The sequence below is a fragment of the Ambystoma mexicanum genome, chromosome 2q (genome assembly GCF_040938575.1).
Source record: "Ambystoma mexicanum isolate Mex_15411 chromosome 2q, UKY_AmexF1_1, whole genome shotgun sequence".
Lineage (NCBI taxonomy): Eukaryota > Metazoa > Chordata > Amphibia > Caudata > Ambystomatidae > Ambystoma > Ambystoma mexicanum.
In genome coordinates, this window is record NC_090924.1 from 1415528962 (window position 1) to 1415547391 (window position 18430).

Below are 18430 nucleotides of genomic sequence, written 5' to 3' on the forward strand. Positions count from 1 at the left end.
AAATGAGGCAGGGAACGAGAGAGGGCAGCGGAGGAGAACCAGAGTACAGCCTTTAATTAACGCCGGAGATACCAGTGCTGCACGCCTAGGGGGGAGAGGGGAGGAGAGAGAGCGAGAGAGAGGGAGACCCTATGTGGTACACACACACACACGGGAAGAAGTGACCAATCCCCAGCGGAAAAGGGAGATTTAAGCAGGGGGCATGAAACAGCGGTGTGGGGTTTTCAAATTAGGTCAGAGATGGATGTGAGGGCCGATCACGAGACCTGCAGGGTGATGTGGAGGAGATTCGTGCAGCAGGTGAGGTTTTGATTTATGAGTGGAAGTGAATCGGGTGTGTGTGTGTGTGTGCATAGAAGTGCATAGTGAAGGGTAAAGGGTGTTTGATTAGCTGCTAGGAGAAGATTAGTGGCGGGACGAGAGTAGTAGCAGGCGAAGACGGTAGCAGTCAGAGGAAGATTACGAGTTTGGAGGAGGGGAGTCGTAGTCTAGAAGGGGAGTAGTGAAGTGGGAGAAGTAACATCAAAGCGTGGATACACGGTCTAGGAGGAGTCAAACATCAGAGGGACAGAACATTGGCGGGAGGAGCAAGGTGGAGAGTGAGACAGTAAAAGCAGGAGAGAAGAGGCGACCATGGGCCCGAGTGCACTAACCGTATTCCATCAAAGTGCAGAGCACTGTCCCCAAACCTCACATCAGAATACTAAGCCCTGAATAGAGTAGCGACAGGAAGATCCTGAGGGAGTTTACATAGCCGGCACTGGGAGAACTACACGCAGTACGGGACAGCAATTAGATAGTAGTCGACATTTGAAAGCTTGAGTGAAGTGTCATGTTTTAAGATCACCTGAAGATTAGTAAAAGGAAAAAAGTTAGCCGAGCAGGAAGTAAAATATGAGATTATTCCCTCCAGGGGCAGACAGAAGATAAAGTCCTCCTGCTTTTGGTGCGCGTCAGAGGGAAATCTACTCATTTGAGTACCTTGATGAATTGGGAGCAACCAGAGTCGAAAAGAATTTGATTTCCATAGTCCATGAGTAATTGGGCTAGAGCAAGGACGACCGACATCCAAGCACAACAAGAATGGAGATCATCATCTGGTATGGAACCTTTAGTTGAAAACAAAATTCAGAACAAACTTGTTTGGCCCGTGGGCTAGAGAAAGTTTTTGGTCCAACTTGAAACCAGAACCCAAGGGGAACTTTGCTCCCCATTCAAGAGGTGGCAGGGAAGGTACATACTATGACACAGAAGCACACTCCCCATCTCAGAATTGATCTTCAAGGCTGTAGAACCCATCCAGTTGTAGATGGCTTGCAGAGCAGATTGAAAGTGAAAAAAGTGGACACTCGGCTCAGCAAACCGATAAAGAGCTGTGCCCTTGGGGTAGGTATGAAAAGAATATCCCAAAAGATGACCCAGATAGAGGTAAGGATTAAAAAGGAGAAAGGGGCGAACCTGATGAGCCCATAAAAACACAACCGAGAGATGGGGGCTCTGGGGGAGACTTATGAATAAGGTATGGGTCGGTGTGAGCGGCACAGATCAGAAAGAAAAAACGTACAGCCACAGAGAATGCCTGCTAGCTTCAAGCGACTGACAACGAGGATGTTGACTGGGTCGAAGCAAAGACAGCCCCCAAGTCTAACAGGTCCAAGGCCACAACAACCAGGCCATACGCTCTCTTCATGCTCACCAAAGCTGCAACTAAGATGGACTCGGTTCCCCGCTCTAGGGGAAAACCGATGGCCATTTTCTGTTTTTTGTAGACACCCATAATCTGCAAAGTTGCTGAGTGACCAACAATGCAAGAACTTTGACTGGTGGGAAAAGAGATTGGGTAAAACCAGAAACGATAAAGTCGGGATAGGATTTAACAAAAGTGTTTCAGAAGAAGATCCACTTTAGCAGACTTGAAAGCAGAAGGGGCACAACCCAGGGTGAAAACTATTGAGAACATCCTGAAGATATGAACAAAGTTTGAAAAGTCTCACTGGGCAGGCATCCAAAGGAATGCCCCCCTTTGGGCAATTCAGTTATAGAAACAAACTGGTTAAAGGAAATGGAGACGAAGTTGCCAGGAATTTAAGAGAAGAGGGAGAATCCGTGTCCATGGAAACGGTGGACAATGAATTGTGACCCAAATTCTCTGAACTAAATACCTCTATATCTAAAATTTAGAAAAATAGGTTAAGGCCACTATGTCCGATACATACTCTTTACCATAAGTAACGTATTAAGTAAAGACAGGTCAATTAAGTACAAGACCCAACTAACTCCTAAAGTCAGTGGAGAGACAAGTAGAGTTAAGTAAAATATGATCCACTCTGTAAGATTAAGAGTGAGTGGTAGCGATTAGCAATCAGCAAGTCAGAGAAAAATCACAGAAAGGTATTATACATGCTGTCAATGCAAAAAGGAATCTATGAAGGACCCATCAACCATAAAACCAACAGGAAAGGACAGGCATATTCACTTGGAAGGTGCATTGCGAGTGAATTGTTGCGCGTTAGCACACTAAAATGCCCAGGACCCCAAATCATAGGAATCCTTTCAAAGTACCAGGATTGCGTGAGAAAATCCAGGACGCCAAGGAGAGCAAATGTACAATCACAGTTTATGGGCCAGTGAACTTTAATGTCATTTCAGGGCATTTGGAATTGAATGAACATTTGTCTGTAGTACAGAACCAACAGGCCTTCTGTGGTTATAGTGAACATTTAAATATATGCTACTTTCTGTCCACAGGCGTGGCGCCAAAGACAACCATCCAGCTGAAGAGATAAAGGGACCCCCGCCAGTGTAGATCCAGACATGGGTTCGGAGAATGATGGCTGCAGGAAGGGACTGAAGCCCAAAGGTGGTCGCACAGTCAGGGGTGCACAAGAGCCAGGAGATTCTGTAGGACAGGCCCATCAACAGAATCAGGGTCAGTGGACGCAGAGACAATGTCCCATAGAAATGGCTGTGGTGGTAACGAAACAGTAAGCTTGGTTGGATCAGTGGGTTTAGGTGCTGGGTTTGGGGCTGGCTAGCCCACTGTTGGCGTCTCTGGTCAACATAAGCAAAGTCCCAGGTGAAGATGGGGGCTGAGGGGGACAGGATTCCGATGAAGAAGAATCCATTTCAGATCAGATGTCCCACGGTGAGAAAGGCATAGGTGCAGCAGTGATGGTGCACAAAGGAGACAGACGAGGCTCACATGGTGACAACGGGTGGAGCAGTCCCACAATGGGAAGCAGCCACTGGAGGGGATCCACGAGATGCCACAGTGAATGCTAGATGCGGCAGAAGAGCAACACGCCACTCAGGGTCCGGCAAGGGACCAGAGCAGCTCCCACCGCAGGTCTATAAAATTATACGAGGACAGGAAGCGTTCTAGGTGGTCATCCATACATCAGGCGGTTAGGTTCTAGCATGCAACACTGGAGGGAATTGGAGGAGATGCAGAGAAGCAGCCAGACGGGATCCTCGGAAGCAGCCCAACTCACCAGCTGTCTTCCAGTTAAGGTTTGGCGAACAGAACGGAACGAGGTCGCCCTAGGAAACAGAGACGCACACCTTTCCCAAAAACCATGCACATTTCAAAGGTTTGGCAGCCAAACTCCAGGCCCTTAGGCACAGCCACAGAGATGTGGATTGGCATGTCTAGGAGACAACCATCCCGGCTAAACTGAAATTCAGTCACAGAAAAGGATTTCTGGGGCATTGCCACGAGCCCTGGTAAGCATAGAAGCAATGCTGGCTGTTCCTCGTGGCCCCACAAAGAAAGCCAAGAATATTATGAGCGCTAGGACCTTTAGATATATTTGCCTTCCAATGGCCACCATACACGGCCATTTGACTAGTAATGCAGTAAAAAGGCCACAGCATGAGAACTCACCCAGGGAACATAATGGGGTACCCAAGAAGTACCCCTGCTTTGGTGGGCAGCACACCAAAAAAGGTCCAACTGAAAGGGGAATCAGTAAAAGTCTCTCTGACAGAGCAAAAAAGCCACCAGAAGGTTTAGGGGACTCGCAGAGTCCGCAAAAGGGAGCCCCCACAAATAAAAAAATGTTTCTAGCAACCACGGTTGCCCTTAGAACGTATATGTACATATCAGTTTGGATGAGCACCGAAGACCCGGGAGAATTTAGCCTGGGATCGCCATCTTGCTTTTCATCTTCAGTATTTCATGGTTGAGCCAGGTTCAGTGGCGAGGCTTGGCGGATACAGTCACTGGTCCGACTGGATCGAAAGCTGGCCAAGCAAGATCAGGGCCAGTGAATGGAGCAGTAAGCAGAGAGCCAAAGCCCAAACCCTCGAGGGAATCATTTCCAGGGGTGAGCTGTGGGGGAAATGGAGTAGAAAGGAGAGAGCGGAGGGATGAGTGATCAAACCCCGAAAGGGAAACGGCGGTGATCGACACTCACTTGGGTCCAGAGTAGAACTCTCTACGCGGGATGCTGGTGAACTTCCAAGGCTGTCAGGAAGAGCGGTTACAGCATGAGGGTGGGTCAGTCAGCCCAGATATAACAATCACCAATGACAGCTATGTGGGCAAAGAGCTCAAAGTGTCCCAAATCTACTGGAAATACATCTGTGGAAGCACTGCCCTGCATGGGCAAGCGGAAGGGTACAGGGGGTGGAGTGGGGGCCAATACCAGTGAAGCAACCATCCCATAGGCTCCGCTAGGTGGACATAAACATCCAGCACATTCCTGAACCAGCATTGGTAATGCCAACAGTGTGGGCTTTTCTGTTGGTATGAGAGAGGCATAATGGTAACAACTGGCCATTAATGGTAATGGTGCGAGTTGCTGGGCATACGATAGCAGTGTCTGGCCAATCTCTATTCAATACCTCTAAACAAGCCAAAACTGTTGGCTGTGCCAATGCTGGTTTTTAATAGCTCTTCAGTGAAGGACATGCATACGGTTAATAAATTAAAGCAGCTGAAAGGCACACTTGCTTGGTATCCAGTGATATCGCTGGAAATAACATCGAGTGATTTTTTATTTTTATTTAAAAAGGCACGATTCAACACTTTTCCCCAAATATTTTAGAACTGGAGTTTATTTATATAATTGCACCAGCCCTAAAATATGTTGGGGAGGGTGTTTAGTCTTTGAAAAAACAATATCGAGTCACCCTCTGTTATTTTCAGCGATTATATCACATACAACCCACTTGCTCAAGACATTTGTATTGACCCTGTAGCACACTTACAGTTCCAACTAAGCCATTCATTCTCGGAAGACTAATTTGAAATAACAGTGGCAGGCACTTCGATCTCAAAGTTTCTGTTTGATAAAGCAAGCTCAAAGAGATCCCAGGAGGATGTGTTTTGGGCAGAAAAGGACAGGCAGTAGGTGGGAATGACCAAAAGGATTAGTGTTGCCTTGGGCAATCAATGGGTGGGTAAATAACCAAACACCTACAGCCATTATGTCCCTCATATTCCATCTCCCTCCGAGCTAGACTCTATAGTTTTGACTCATGGGTGGCTTTTTAACGCCATCCATCAGCCAAAACTAACTAAATAAGTCAACCTGCCACCAACAAAATATGAACAGTCTGAAATCCTGAAGATAGAAGCCCTGAAGAAGGACCGCTGAGGGCAGCTTTTCCAATACAAATGAGCACAATGAGTTGTTGGACATTTGGTAAAGGCACAGAGCGTGCATTAGGTAAAAGCAAGAGTAGTCGCAAACATGGATGACGCTGCACTGGTAGGAGGCGCCCTCGGAGCGGCAAAGGTCTTGTGGCCACTGTTCAATGGGAGTGTGTCCCAGGCACTAGATGGGGGTGGATGTTGGAATATGGATTTAATCCAGCCACATTGTGCACGCCAATTTGCTGAATCATTTATAAAATTCAACAAATTGCCATGTACAATGCAAGCAATGAACACCAAACAGAGCTGCGGATAGACACAGAGAGGCTTTGGTCATATCCATGCATTAATAAAAGGAAACCTACTTGGCAAGGACCCCTTCCACTGCCTAACACAGAACATGACAGAAAATGCTTCAACATTCAATACCTCACCATTCACTGCTTGGCAGTAGAAGACACACGAGCCATTGACAGACTGGAGAGGTTGCTCTCTACGAAACCAAGCTATAAATCCAAAACTTGCTGCATTAAAAGGCAATGCTAAAAGGAATATACAAATCGGCTAATTATACTCATGGTGGATTATGGCAGGTATCTGCGGTGGCAATATTTGCGGTAGTCAGGCCAATCCACTCATGTACCAAACGCATAAGCACCCCCGGGCCTGCCCAGAACGCACAGGCCAGAGACACAATCAAATGCTTTGTCACAAGCAGGAATCTAGGTTGGTCTTTCTGGGTGCTAACATGATGACCCTTTGCGCCTCCCAGTTGATGCATTAAGGTTGGGTACATTTGTGTGGGAAAATGAGATCATAATCCAGAAGCAGGGTCCAATACCCAGAATCGGCTACGATTGCCACCCATCATTTATTCAATGGTAGGCTACAGGTAGATGTGGTACAAAAAGGGGATTGGTTTAAGCTTGCACGGTTTCAAAGGGGGCCTCCCGTCTAGAACTCTACTCTACAGGCTCCTGAGCAGATTCTAACCCACCAAACCACACTGCTGTAGCTATTATCCCAATGATGGAAAGCGCCCTCATAACTGATCCTGTCCAGCTCACACAGAGTCAACCTCAAGATACCCACCACAGCGTAGCGACGGAACCATACCTGTAGTTCATGATGCTGAAGAACGTCTGCACATCTTCAATTCGATCCCCAAGATCGCGCTTTTCCTCCTCTAGTTCGGGCTCCTTCTGGGGTTCTCTGGCCGACTCCGCTTCTGTCTGTGAAGAACTGGAGACGCCATCGCCCTCCACTGCACAGGATCTGCAGACCGCATCCGGAACATCATCACCTAAAACAGGTCAGAAATGAAACCTGGCCTGAGCAAGTTCTGGGATAGTCAGATCACATTGATAGAGCCCACCCACACGTCAGTGATGCAGAGGTCACAGTAGTGCCAGGGACCTATCAGAAGAAAGTTAAAGGAGTTCGGCGAGTGGAGAAGCTTACACTCTGCCCTCTTCGGAACAATGAGCATACACCTCTCCAGATGCAGCAATACACAATGTGCTCTCTGTTCATTTAGAGCGACCACGTCCATATCCATCTCTGCTTCACCCTTTTAAGTTGATCCACTGGATCTCTCCCAATCGCCCTGTGTAGGTTGTAATGCCAGAGCTAGGGGCATGGGTTAAGGAGAGGCAGTGTGTGGCAGACTCAAATAGATCATTACAAAGGTGAAGGCATCATTTTTATCAAACTTGGTTAAGCCTGTCAAGATTGGCCTTTGTTTGGGAAGGTCGAACATGAAGCAAACTTGTCCTTGCAACAGCCTATTTTGATATCTTATGTAATACAGTATTCATACTGCGTGCGTCACCACCATTGGAATGGCCTCCATCATGATGCTTGAGAAGGCAGCTTAAAACAAAAACCTTGAAATTTCCCTTCTAGGTGCTAGAGGAAAGCCGGCCCTTGTGAACAGCATGTGATCCACTAGTCCCCAGATACACTTGTTTCTGGATTCTATGGTTTCCTCATTTCATGGCAAGATACAAGGTTTCTTATTACTGTGGCTTTATCTGCCCGTCCCCGGAACTCACCCACAGAATTCCCTGCATGCGGTCGCTCTAGAAACGCGCTCTAAGAGTCCCAGAATGTAGACTTACTCTTCCACTGTGCTCATCGTACTCCTGAACCAGGTCCCCAGAGTTCAGCTGAATTTCTAGGACTGTGCCTTATTGCAAGTGGAGCACCAAGTTGGACTCACACCATTTCCGGATATTCATCCACGGGCTTCCCACTCACTTCAGTCCACAAGCTCACCGGCTTTGTTCCACTTGCTCTACACACACGACTAGCTCCGCATGTCAGGGCTTACTCAATTGCTTTACTTTGCCCCAGTGGTGCCCGTTCAGCAGACTGCATGTTCTTCTTCCACCTGAGAGCTCCCTGGCTCTGTGTCATGCATCCAGCGGCCCTCAGTCTACTTTGTTCCTCAGATCTTCCACAGTTGCTGATGGAGCAGGATAGCACTGTTCGGACTCCTGATCTTTTTGCCAACTTTTTAACTTGCTCCAGTGCTAAATCGAAAAGGCAAGACTCAATCATTTTCTCTCAGAGGGCTTGCACAACTAGCTGCGGACCTGGATCACCCAAGCACAGGCAAGTACAGACTTCCAGATGGTCCGTCTGCCACTTTAAAATGGTACTTCATCACATGAGAATTTAGCATGTGCATTGAGAGTTAGTGGACCAGTTTGTCTGCGTAGAGGTCAAACATATGGGTTAACAGATTTGCATTTATGAGTGGGACGCTGAAGCCCTTTGAAAGAATGAGATCAGCATGGAACCGTTGGGTGGTACCTTAGAAGATCAATTTCTAGTTTTGGCTATTAGGTAGCACTGAAAGCACAACCTTGAAAGCCAAAACTATTTTCATTAACATAAGAGCTTCAAATATGGCCTTTGAATGAGGTTCTGTAATGGTTTGGAGATGAGGAGGGATACACAGCTGTAATCCCTCACATACCTTGCCCCTAGCCAATGTAATCCCTACGGCTAATCCCAACCATTCCTGCCCAGCTCGAAACTCTTTAATTTTGTGCGAGTTGTTCCATGGAGCCAGCCATTTTGGATGACTGTCTCAAGGTAGCTCTCTGGAAATGGACCAAAACTAGTGCCCATCTTTGAATGGGAACGATACCATGACTCTGATTCCTTCTTTGTTCATCTTGTATGTGTCCAGCATGGCTAATTTATTGCCCAGTTTCCTTATTCATGTAAGCCTGCATTTCCAGAAGACAGGGTACAGGTTGTATGGTCCGTATGACATGTCCTGTAAGTCTGTTTCTGCTACTGGCCTTGCGCATGCGCATCGCAGTGACTGGAGTACAGCAGAGATGGTGCCTCCATGCCGTGTAGCCGGCTCTCCGAGGGATTAAGGGAAGCAGAGCGCCCTCACCCCTATGATGGATATTGCCGCCAAGGTAACCCAAGGAGAGATTGGGGGGGAACGAGGAATCTTGATATCTTGTGCGGGCAGGGGGTGGGGTGGCTGGGTTCAGGTACCTGCCGTCCTTCAAGCTTGTGCGGTTTGCTGCCTGTTCTATCCAGGATGTCGTCTGAGTTATGGGTCAGTGCGGATGGAGCCCGTGTATAGAGGCATGGTACGGACAGAGCTGGGTCCCAATCGAAACTGGTGTAACGGTCCCAACGGGTCACGACCCTTTCTTTGTTTAATCTTTGGAAGAAACGTCCCCCGCCCCCATCTGTACTGTTCCACAGCCTCTCCTTTCTATCATCGTTGGAGTTTGCTATGGCAATATGCTGTGCACAGACGCCATTTGACAACGCTGCGTTCCACTACAGCAAGACGTATGCATCGGAAAGATCATGTTATCACCCTGGCTGTTCCGTACGGCAAGCGCCGCTCACTGTACTTGCATAAAACACCTCCAGTTATCCTGCAAGGTGCTTCTGATTGAAGTTAGTACTTTTCTGGCATTTCATCTGTATCCCCGAAACTCTGATCCTGTTCTGTGTATCTGGACTGCCTTTTGCCTTGTGATTCTGCTCTGTTTCGTTGACCGCATGTTACCGAACTCTCTGCCTGTCCCCCGGAGTGTCTACTGCTTTCCGGAATCTCCTTGTTCCCTACCTGCATGTTACCGACATGTATTGCCTGTTCCTCAGACTGTCTACTGCCATCCGTAAATCTCCTTGTCCACACGTTACCAAAATGTATTGCTTGTCACTTGATCTGCAACTGCATGTGGATTCTGCATTGTTTGTTGACACGGACTATTCCAACTTGCCGGATCTTGGATTGCCTCCACCATTCTACAAATATTGTCCTCTTATCATTACTTTGGACTTCCTACGCAAGAACCCTCATTGTGCACAAGACCCGGACGCTCTGCAGAGATCATCTAGTGCATCATCCCTAAACTAGTGTGTCCCTTGTGCCGTTCGGGTGCTAGCCCCTTACTAATATTCCCCATTCCTTATGTTTTTGTTTACCTTTTGGAATTCCATTTCCTTCAACATATTTTACTTACTACCCAGACGGCAATATTCCTTGCAAGACCCCTGGGTTGACCTACTTCCTGTTCCTGGTGTTGGATGTTAGGTATCACATAGTTACGTCTGTGTTCTCTAGTGGGAAGAAACAGGATTGGAGAGCCTCCTTCAGATCAATCAAGAATAGGCGAAGTCGTGTGCCTGACTAGTAGGTTATTCCTCCAGCTGCTATTCTGGTCTTATTAAATTCCTTAACCTTGTTCTAAACTTTTCCTTTTTCCATGCAGCCTGGCACATTGGCGGTGTTTGCCCGCTCTCAGTTGATTTACCCCCCAGATCTTGTGAGCTTAAACAACAGAGGTGCATCAAGGGAAAGATCACCCTCTGTGAGGAGACTTGGGCGAGTTTTGGTCCAGGTTATACTACACAGCGGTAACCACTCTGAATACTTGGTCCTGTTTTGGTGAGCCGTGACAACTGGAAGCTAATTTGAACTGGTTTTCCAGTCACTTGGTAGCGGGGTAATGTGAGCAATTTTCCTTTGTTACACTTCACTCCCTTCAGGCACAGCCCTGGCTGTGAGGCTACATGCTCTCTCCCCTTACCGCTGAGTGCCACTAGCTGTTGTGGGGGTAAAATATAGCCCCTGAATGTCGGAAATAAAGGGGCCATGCCAGAGCAGGATGTAAGAGTGAAGCCGGCTGGTGCTATCCATTGGAAAATGCAGGCCAGTCCAAAATACTTTTTTCTGACTTAAGGCCTAGTGGCATGGAAAAAAAGGCCTTGTTAAAATCTACAAAAATAAACAAGTGCTGAAGTGGAGAAAGACACTTTTCACAAATGAACTGACACTTGAGTGCAAAGGCCTACTTGGAGTATTAAAGGGGACATCGGTTTCCCATGGTAAATAATGGCCTATGCATGGACAATACCGAAGGGATACTCATGTCGTTTCAACTGTTACATTAAAGAAAGACATTACACATGGACAGAGTTAAAAACTGCAGCAGTGTACATGGGATGAAAAGAAATAGTTGTGCATTTGGAAGCTAAAAAGGACGAATAATGCCTTTGCAATTCAGAAATAAAGTCGAATGGCAGACTGCTTTTATCCAGTAATAAGACTTAATTTCAGCGCATTAAAAATACATTTGTAAGAGGGCTATTTTGCTTGGTGTAGATTTTAATACTGCTTCCTTATTTAACTATGGCCTATCTGTGTGGATAGAGAACCTATTTCTGTTTATACAGTATGTACAGAAGGATTGTATTTATGAACAGGCCCTGCCGCAGCATTCAAAGTTACAGATACACGGTGGGGAAATGTAATATGCTAGGCTTTCAGAATGGTAAACGGCAACTTGCTGTTCTCTCTAAGCTGAAATCCCCCATTGAACTGTTAACTGGATAGTGTATCTGGACCCTGACCTCGCAGCCCTTTGGTTTGATGCATACCAGGGATGCAGGGCTGGTTTCAAATAAATGCTTAAATATACAGAGAAAGAGATCGGAATTGTAGTGAATTGCTGATAACATGACCAACAGAAATTACATTTAAGGTCAGGTTTCACATAAAAAGTGTATTAGCTTTGAACAAAGACCCTTGGAAAATCTGAACTCAAGACCTTGGCTGGGCCACTAAGGAAACAGGTCTGGCTGTGAAACTAAAGATACATGAAGTATATTGAAATGATGGGAGTTGTTGATAACGTGTCCTTCAGAAGTGACCTTAGGGTCAGACCGTCCAATAAACCGTGCTTTGAAGCCAAAGAGGGAAAAGGTTAAGATAAACATGGAGACACCAGATGGATGGTCAAAGGCTTTAAAGGGGAATGGAAACTGCTTGCGGCTGATCTGAATGTGAAACTAGGGACCATGTCATGCCCTGCCATTGATTAAACATGGACTACAGTTTTTCCTAAATAAATGGAGCATCGTGTGTCCTATCGAGCCCATCCCAGGGTCAAATTAAAGGGGATGAAAAGCCAGTCAGGACCCTGTAAAAACAGAATTTGTGTGATGTACACAAACTCAGCTATGGGAATAATTATGATTCTGCCATTTCCATACACCTGAGAAATGGGAAAGTTGGCAAAGGGATAGATCATGAAAGTCAGGTTTGAATTGGAAATGGTCCAACTTTGAGCTATTTCAGTGCAGCAGCAAACCACAAAAACGGTAGCTCTGCCCAGGAAGGTCGTGCCGGAATAAAATTAGTATTGTCCGACTCGCCATAAAATATAGAATTACAAAAAATACCTATATTCATGAGATTATCTGAAAGACCAATGGAGTCACATTTAGAGATTTTTCAGAACACAAAATGTGACTGTCAGTTTGAAATTATGCATCTTTTCTCCTCCCTCAGCCTACATCATACATTCCTCTCAATTCCTGGTCCTATCAGCAGGCAGGGGGTGTGGTGGTGGGAGGTAAAGGGAGCGAGCAAGCCAATCCTGACCGTGGGAATGACAAGGTTGAAGTGTCATCCGTGCTATAAGAGGACAGGTTTCCATCAGAACAAGGCTTTTTGACTTTATTCCGGGAGATAGCCTGCTGCTGGACTCTTGCGAGAAACAACTAGCAGAGAGGAAAGGACAGTTTTTAACTCAAGGCCATCAGGGTAAGCCTTGCTTGGAAATTTGGGAGCCCTATCTGAGAGAGGCCTATCAGGAGGGACCTTGCTGTGAGCTGCCTACCAAAAGAGGGTCTTAAACATCTGTCTGGCTTCCTGAGTAAAGAGCAGCGAGCTCTCATGCAAGTAAATATCACAAAGCCATCAATTACGTGGGGAGCAATCTGCCTTATCCCTTTCCATTAGTGGTTAAGGGGGAGGAAGGGGTGAAACTGGGTAGGCCCGCACAATGTATTACATCTCTTTGAAATTATTTCTCCATAGAAAACCACCATCTTTGCTGAAATGGAATTGTGTTGAGAGCTGCCTGCCTTAATCCCTTCCCTTAGATTGTGTGGGAAGGAGGAGACACTGTAGACCCTTAGCACATTTGATGAAAGTAAATCAATTAATTCCCATATAGAATATCACAGGAAGAGTTGTTAGAATTCGAAACTAACAAAGCTCATGCCCAGTGTGTTAGAGACAGTATAGCACATAAAGACTAGGTTGACTGTTTTCTAAAACACTCGACTCCTGTACAGAAGGTGGAGCAAGTGGTCCTGTATCTCAAAAGAAGTAATCCATAAAACAATGCCTTTCAGGTCAGTGTGGAGTGTGCAAAATGGAATTTCCCATTCATTTTAAATTAGAATTAAAAAGCATTGCATCTCATCTGTATTTGTGTGCGTTGCCAAAATGAAATGTCCTTATTTTCTCTGACCAGAATTTTCAGACATTGCTTCTCATTTTCATTGGTGTTGAAAAACAATTTCCCTTGGAGTTCCTTTTCTCAACCATGCCTTTCAAACCTTCCAGGTGAGGAAAGTAGAGGCCCAGGCAGACGTAAACCATGTTGCGAATATGATTTGCCATAGCTGTGGCCTCTGCTCAGGGGGTGGATAAGACAAACAGGCCTTTTTACTCTCAGAGCATGGTGAATGTCTGATCTGACAAGCCCCTTTTAACGATTACACTGAGAAATAAATGGACAATACATGAGCAATATTGTTTTACTGATGAAATGTTTTAAAGAGTAATGTAAGGATGGTATGAGCAAATTTGTGATGGATATCAACTTTTACTGATACTTAAAATGTTTGCATTCTTCACAGTGGTCTTTCTTATTCGTAACATGCAAGGCAAGTAGTAGCCCCTTCTCTTGGAACAGAACAGGATATATATATATCTCTCATGCGCCGTCTTTCTCTCGGTGTGCTGTTAATCTCTATTGGTGCAGTCACTCTTTCTCTTTGCGCGTCATTCCCTCACTCACTCAGAACTGTCACTCTACAGTGTCATGCGCATGCTCGCTCTGTGTGAGTTGTCAGTTTCCCTGGGCTGTCCCTCAGGGATGTCAATCTCTCTCTCTCTGTGCGCTGTCACTATCTACACCCTTAGCCTTTGCACCTTTACTCTCCATGTCACCGTGGCATCCTTGAAGATAATGCCATTTTACACTTTCTCGAAGCACTTACTTTATCGCTCATCCTGTCTTTCTCCACTCACATTTTCTCTTACCATACCTCACTTTTTAGCTTCATCTCCCTTCGTTATCGTCTATGGCACCCTCCATGTGGCTTCCTTCCTTGACCCATTCCCCTTCTTATTCTCTTGCACACCTGATTCTTCTCACATCCCCCTTGAAACTTTGCACTCTCCTCTTCGCACCCTGGTGCCTATAACTGCAGAATGCAAAGTGAAGCAATAAATGCCACAACTATTGCGTCCAATGCTGGTTTTTCCAGAATTGTAGGAAGGACAGACGCCTTGTTGGCTCTGATAAACAAGTGGCAGGTCTCTGTGCACACTTGTAGATATTACAACTGCTTTTCTTGTGTAGAGGTAGTAAACCCAAGGGTAACCCTATCGGGAAGGCCCAAAAGGGCATAAAAAAACTAGTTAACACGAGGGGTCTGTCCTTCCCATAAACTTTGAGGCACACTTCTGATTCTGGTGCGTTTTAATGAAGACAAGGAAGAGGCATTGCTCAGATTAGCCTCTAAGGAAGAATAACGTGGATCCCTATAGGTGCCCTGGGTGTATACATTAATTAACCATGGCGAGCTATATTAGCGTAACGAGAACCAACAAAAAGATACATTTATATCCGGCTACTGTTTGACTTGGTAGCCGTTATTGATTAGAGATTTAGTGTTTTTTCTTTTCAAGAAAGGCAAATTTCATACAAAAAAACACAAGCAACGCTCATACAATCATGAAAAGAGCATAAAGCATAACAAATTGAATGCATAGGTCACAAGTGTAAGATGCATTTGTGAGCAAAATCTGACAACAAACAGTACAGAAACATCAAATGTAGAGCAATGGTTGTGTTCTAAAAGCATGATCCTCAAGGGAAACTCCTTTGTACCCAATTTCATGCAGAGTTCATGGTGTGAAATGGCTCAACAACCTACGGAGCTAGAGCCTGATGTTATCAGGTGAGGGCAGTGTGTCATCCTGACGCCCAAGGAGTCGTCTTTTAGGGCTCTGGACCAGTTCGAGGGGAATTATGTCCTGGCTGTATAGAGGAGCAGCTGAATGCATCTACAGGAAGTCCCGCCCCCCTACTTCCGGTATGTTGGGAGCCTAAGATTGTGCCATGCTTGACACCAGCAGTGGTGACCATAACACAGAGAACATTCAAAAGAAGGTACCCATTAAGAAAACCATACCAGATGTATTCCCGAAAAAACGACAATCTGAGGGAGGAACTCCCTGAAGGAATATGAGAAAGAGCGATAGAGGAGCTGGTGACGTCCCAAGAGACAAGCGTGACACACTGAGAAGACTGACTGAAGATAATGCAAGGACCATATAGAAATTGATGATGAGTTGAGAATTAAGCAAATTTTCATATGCGAAAAGAAGAAGATTGCATGTATGTGAGGTACTGCAGAAAATGCAAGCAGTTCGATAATTGTACAGATGCAGTAATGGAAGTAGACTAAGGGACCATAGAAGCTGGCTTTATGTAGCGAATATACTGCAGGCGGAGCTGCCATTCTATAGAAGCTGGACATTGGTGTCATGAATTAGTAAACCTGGACTGATGGAGAAGGGCCGCGAGCTGTGTCGCAGCAAAGAATTAGCTCAGATCACAGACATGAATGGCGTGGCTGTGTGGCCTGGTACCAAAGTTGAAGCAAGCCAAGGCCGGTTATCTATTCTCCAAGGCAGAAAAACGTGAGAAGCTGTATCATCCATTGTTAAGGTGCAAAGAAAGAACACCAAGTTCTATACAATTAACACATTTAAATGCTGCAAACGTGTCTGAATCGTGTTCTCTGGTCACATGAGCCAAGGATGGAAATTGAGTTGGGCTTGGAGCCCCAGAACAATGATAGTGTGTGCCCACACTCCATTATATTCTCAGAGACAAGAATACATTGCAAGGCCAAGTTCAAAGATGATCTTCATGGCAGAAGACATGGGTGATGAGACGTTGGGCTAATTGGGTGGGGAAGTAAAGTCATGTCCACCTCCTGGCACCTGGCTATGAGCTTACGTGCTGCTAAGTGAATGAATGTTCCAGATATGTCACGAGCGTGTCAACCAATTGTAAAGGGCCACATAACGAAGGGCCTTATAGTTTGAGAACCAATAGTATCCTATGTACTTAAGTGTTGAAGATGACTTGCAGTAGAGGCAGGTACAAGTAGTCCACCTGGCAGTAGACACACAATCATAATCCCAGCACTTATAAAAAGTATACTTAGATGTACCCCATAATCCCATCACACTCCGTCATAGGTTTATCTTATTTGCCACATAGCATGATGAGACTCGAGCGAATGTCCATTGTAACTCTCCGTTTTAGACAATTGATCTTAAAACAGCAAACTTTGCCATCTTCCTGAGTCGGTTCGATTATTTGGTGTCCGAGTTATTCTGCATCCCGTCCACTGCATGCGTGCTAACCAAAGGGCTCCAAGCTCACTAGACAAGACTGTTCCGTTTTTCTAGTTCCAAAGCACTATATAGTGGATTCTGTAGGACACTTTCTGAATACTGCCAGGTTGCAAACCATGACCCAAGGAAGTGCACTGTGGTTCAGATGTGGTCCAATTGCCCCTTTAAAATGAGCAGGCGCCTTCAAGTCTACACTAGACTGAAGGTGTGATTGGGGTACAGGGTGACCATTGTAGGGGGACGAATGGAACAGCGATCGGTGTACCCAAAATGGTAGTCAGAGAGACTGCACTAGATCTAGCTAATTTCCAGGAGGCGTGCACGATGTGACTCACTCAGAATAGATTTCCCTAAACAGAGTTAATTAGATTATCTGTTTAATAAAATAGTAATGTTTTAAACTCACTTGTGAAACCACACACACACACACTTATAAAACAGCTTAGCCCATTTCCGTCTCAGTTTGTTTATTTGTTTGGTAATGCACACCAAGCCCTTAGGTAGATGGGCGCAAGAGAAACAAGAAATCTTAAAACTTAGTTACAGTGCAAAGGTAGCAATACATAGAGCAGTGATTGCAATCGGAGCAAGATGCAGGTACAAGATACATTAAGTACAAAGCAATGGTCTTTGAAATTCAAGGAAGCATTTATCATGAGTATCAGTATATGCACACCCACATATACACATGTGTAAACCACCTTACATGTCTACCTTGTCCATATTGCATACAAACATGACAGAGCAGACGACTAGGCGTTTATAGTTAGCCAGGCTACGGTGTAGTTAGGTGGAATCAAAAGGGTGGGGCTGGAAAGATAGGAATATAGATTCATTAGGTATCGTTAGTGTGTAGCCAATGGAGTATCTTGTGTCTGAGGTCAAGTGGTAGCTTATTCCAGCATTGTGCCGCTTTAACAGGGAAGCTAGATCCTCCTGCTGTCGAGCGTTTGAACCTAGGGATCTCCAGCATATATGCGTTGGCAGATCTCGTAGGGCGGGCAGCTGTTCTCCTAGTGATTTTATCCATTAGGTATGGGGGTGCTAGGTTATTCAAGCATTTGGAGGTGAGGGATGCTGTTTTGAAGAGAATTATGTCCGTTATTTTCAGCCAGTTTACCTCTTTCCTGAATTGGGTTATATGCTCTCTGTAGGGGATGTTCAGTGCTGCCCTCAGGGCATTGTTCTGCAGTCTTTGAATTATGTCTGTGATCTATTTGTTAGCTCCTGAGTACAAGGCATTACAGTAATCTAATCTTGACATAATAAGAGCATTGGCTAGTGTGGTACAAGTCGCTCTCAAGAGGTATGGTCTGGAGGCTCTGATAAGTTTGCAAGTGTACGTTGTGGATGAGGCAAGGGAGTTGACTTGCTTTTTAAGAGTGAGGGAGGAGTCCAGGTAGAATCCTAAGGTTTTAACTACAGACATCACCTTGATCGGGTTGCTATCAATGTTAAAGGATGTGTAGTTTGGGCTAAGTTTTTGAACATTGGCTTCAGAGCCTAGGATTAGTAGCTCCGTTTTTTCATCATTCAGGCAGAGGCCATGGGATGCCATCCATGCCTGAATGAGGGTGTATATTTTGTTCACCAAGGCTGAGTCCGCCTCAAAGTTGCCCGAAAGGGGTATGAGGATCTGTGTGTCATCCGCATACTTAGTGTAGGTGACACCCAGTCTATCCAACTTGTCAAACAGAGGCTTGGTGAAGATATTATACATGGTGGGGGATACGCAGGAGCCTTGTGGGACCCCGCAGGTGATATCGATAGGGTCGGCAGAGGCTGAGATAGAGAAGACTCTCAGGGTTCTGTTAGCTAAGAAGGATTGG

General features: G+C 45.6%; 1 protein-coding gene across 1 annotated transcript in view; it reads right to left on the reverse strand.

The window, feature by feature from the left end:
• Window positions 1–18430, reverse strand: part of PLEKHA8 (pleckstrin homology domain containing A8) — a 353037-nt gene that overhangs the window by 53153 nt on the left and 281454 nt on the right. The window contains exon 8 of the mRNA XM_069648916.1: window positions 6716–6902. Coding sequence (XP_069505017.1) covers window positions 6716–6902 — 187 coding nt within the window. The remainder of the gene's footprint in view (window positions 1–6715; window positions 6903–18430) is intronic.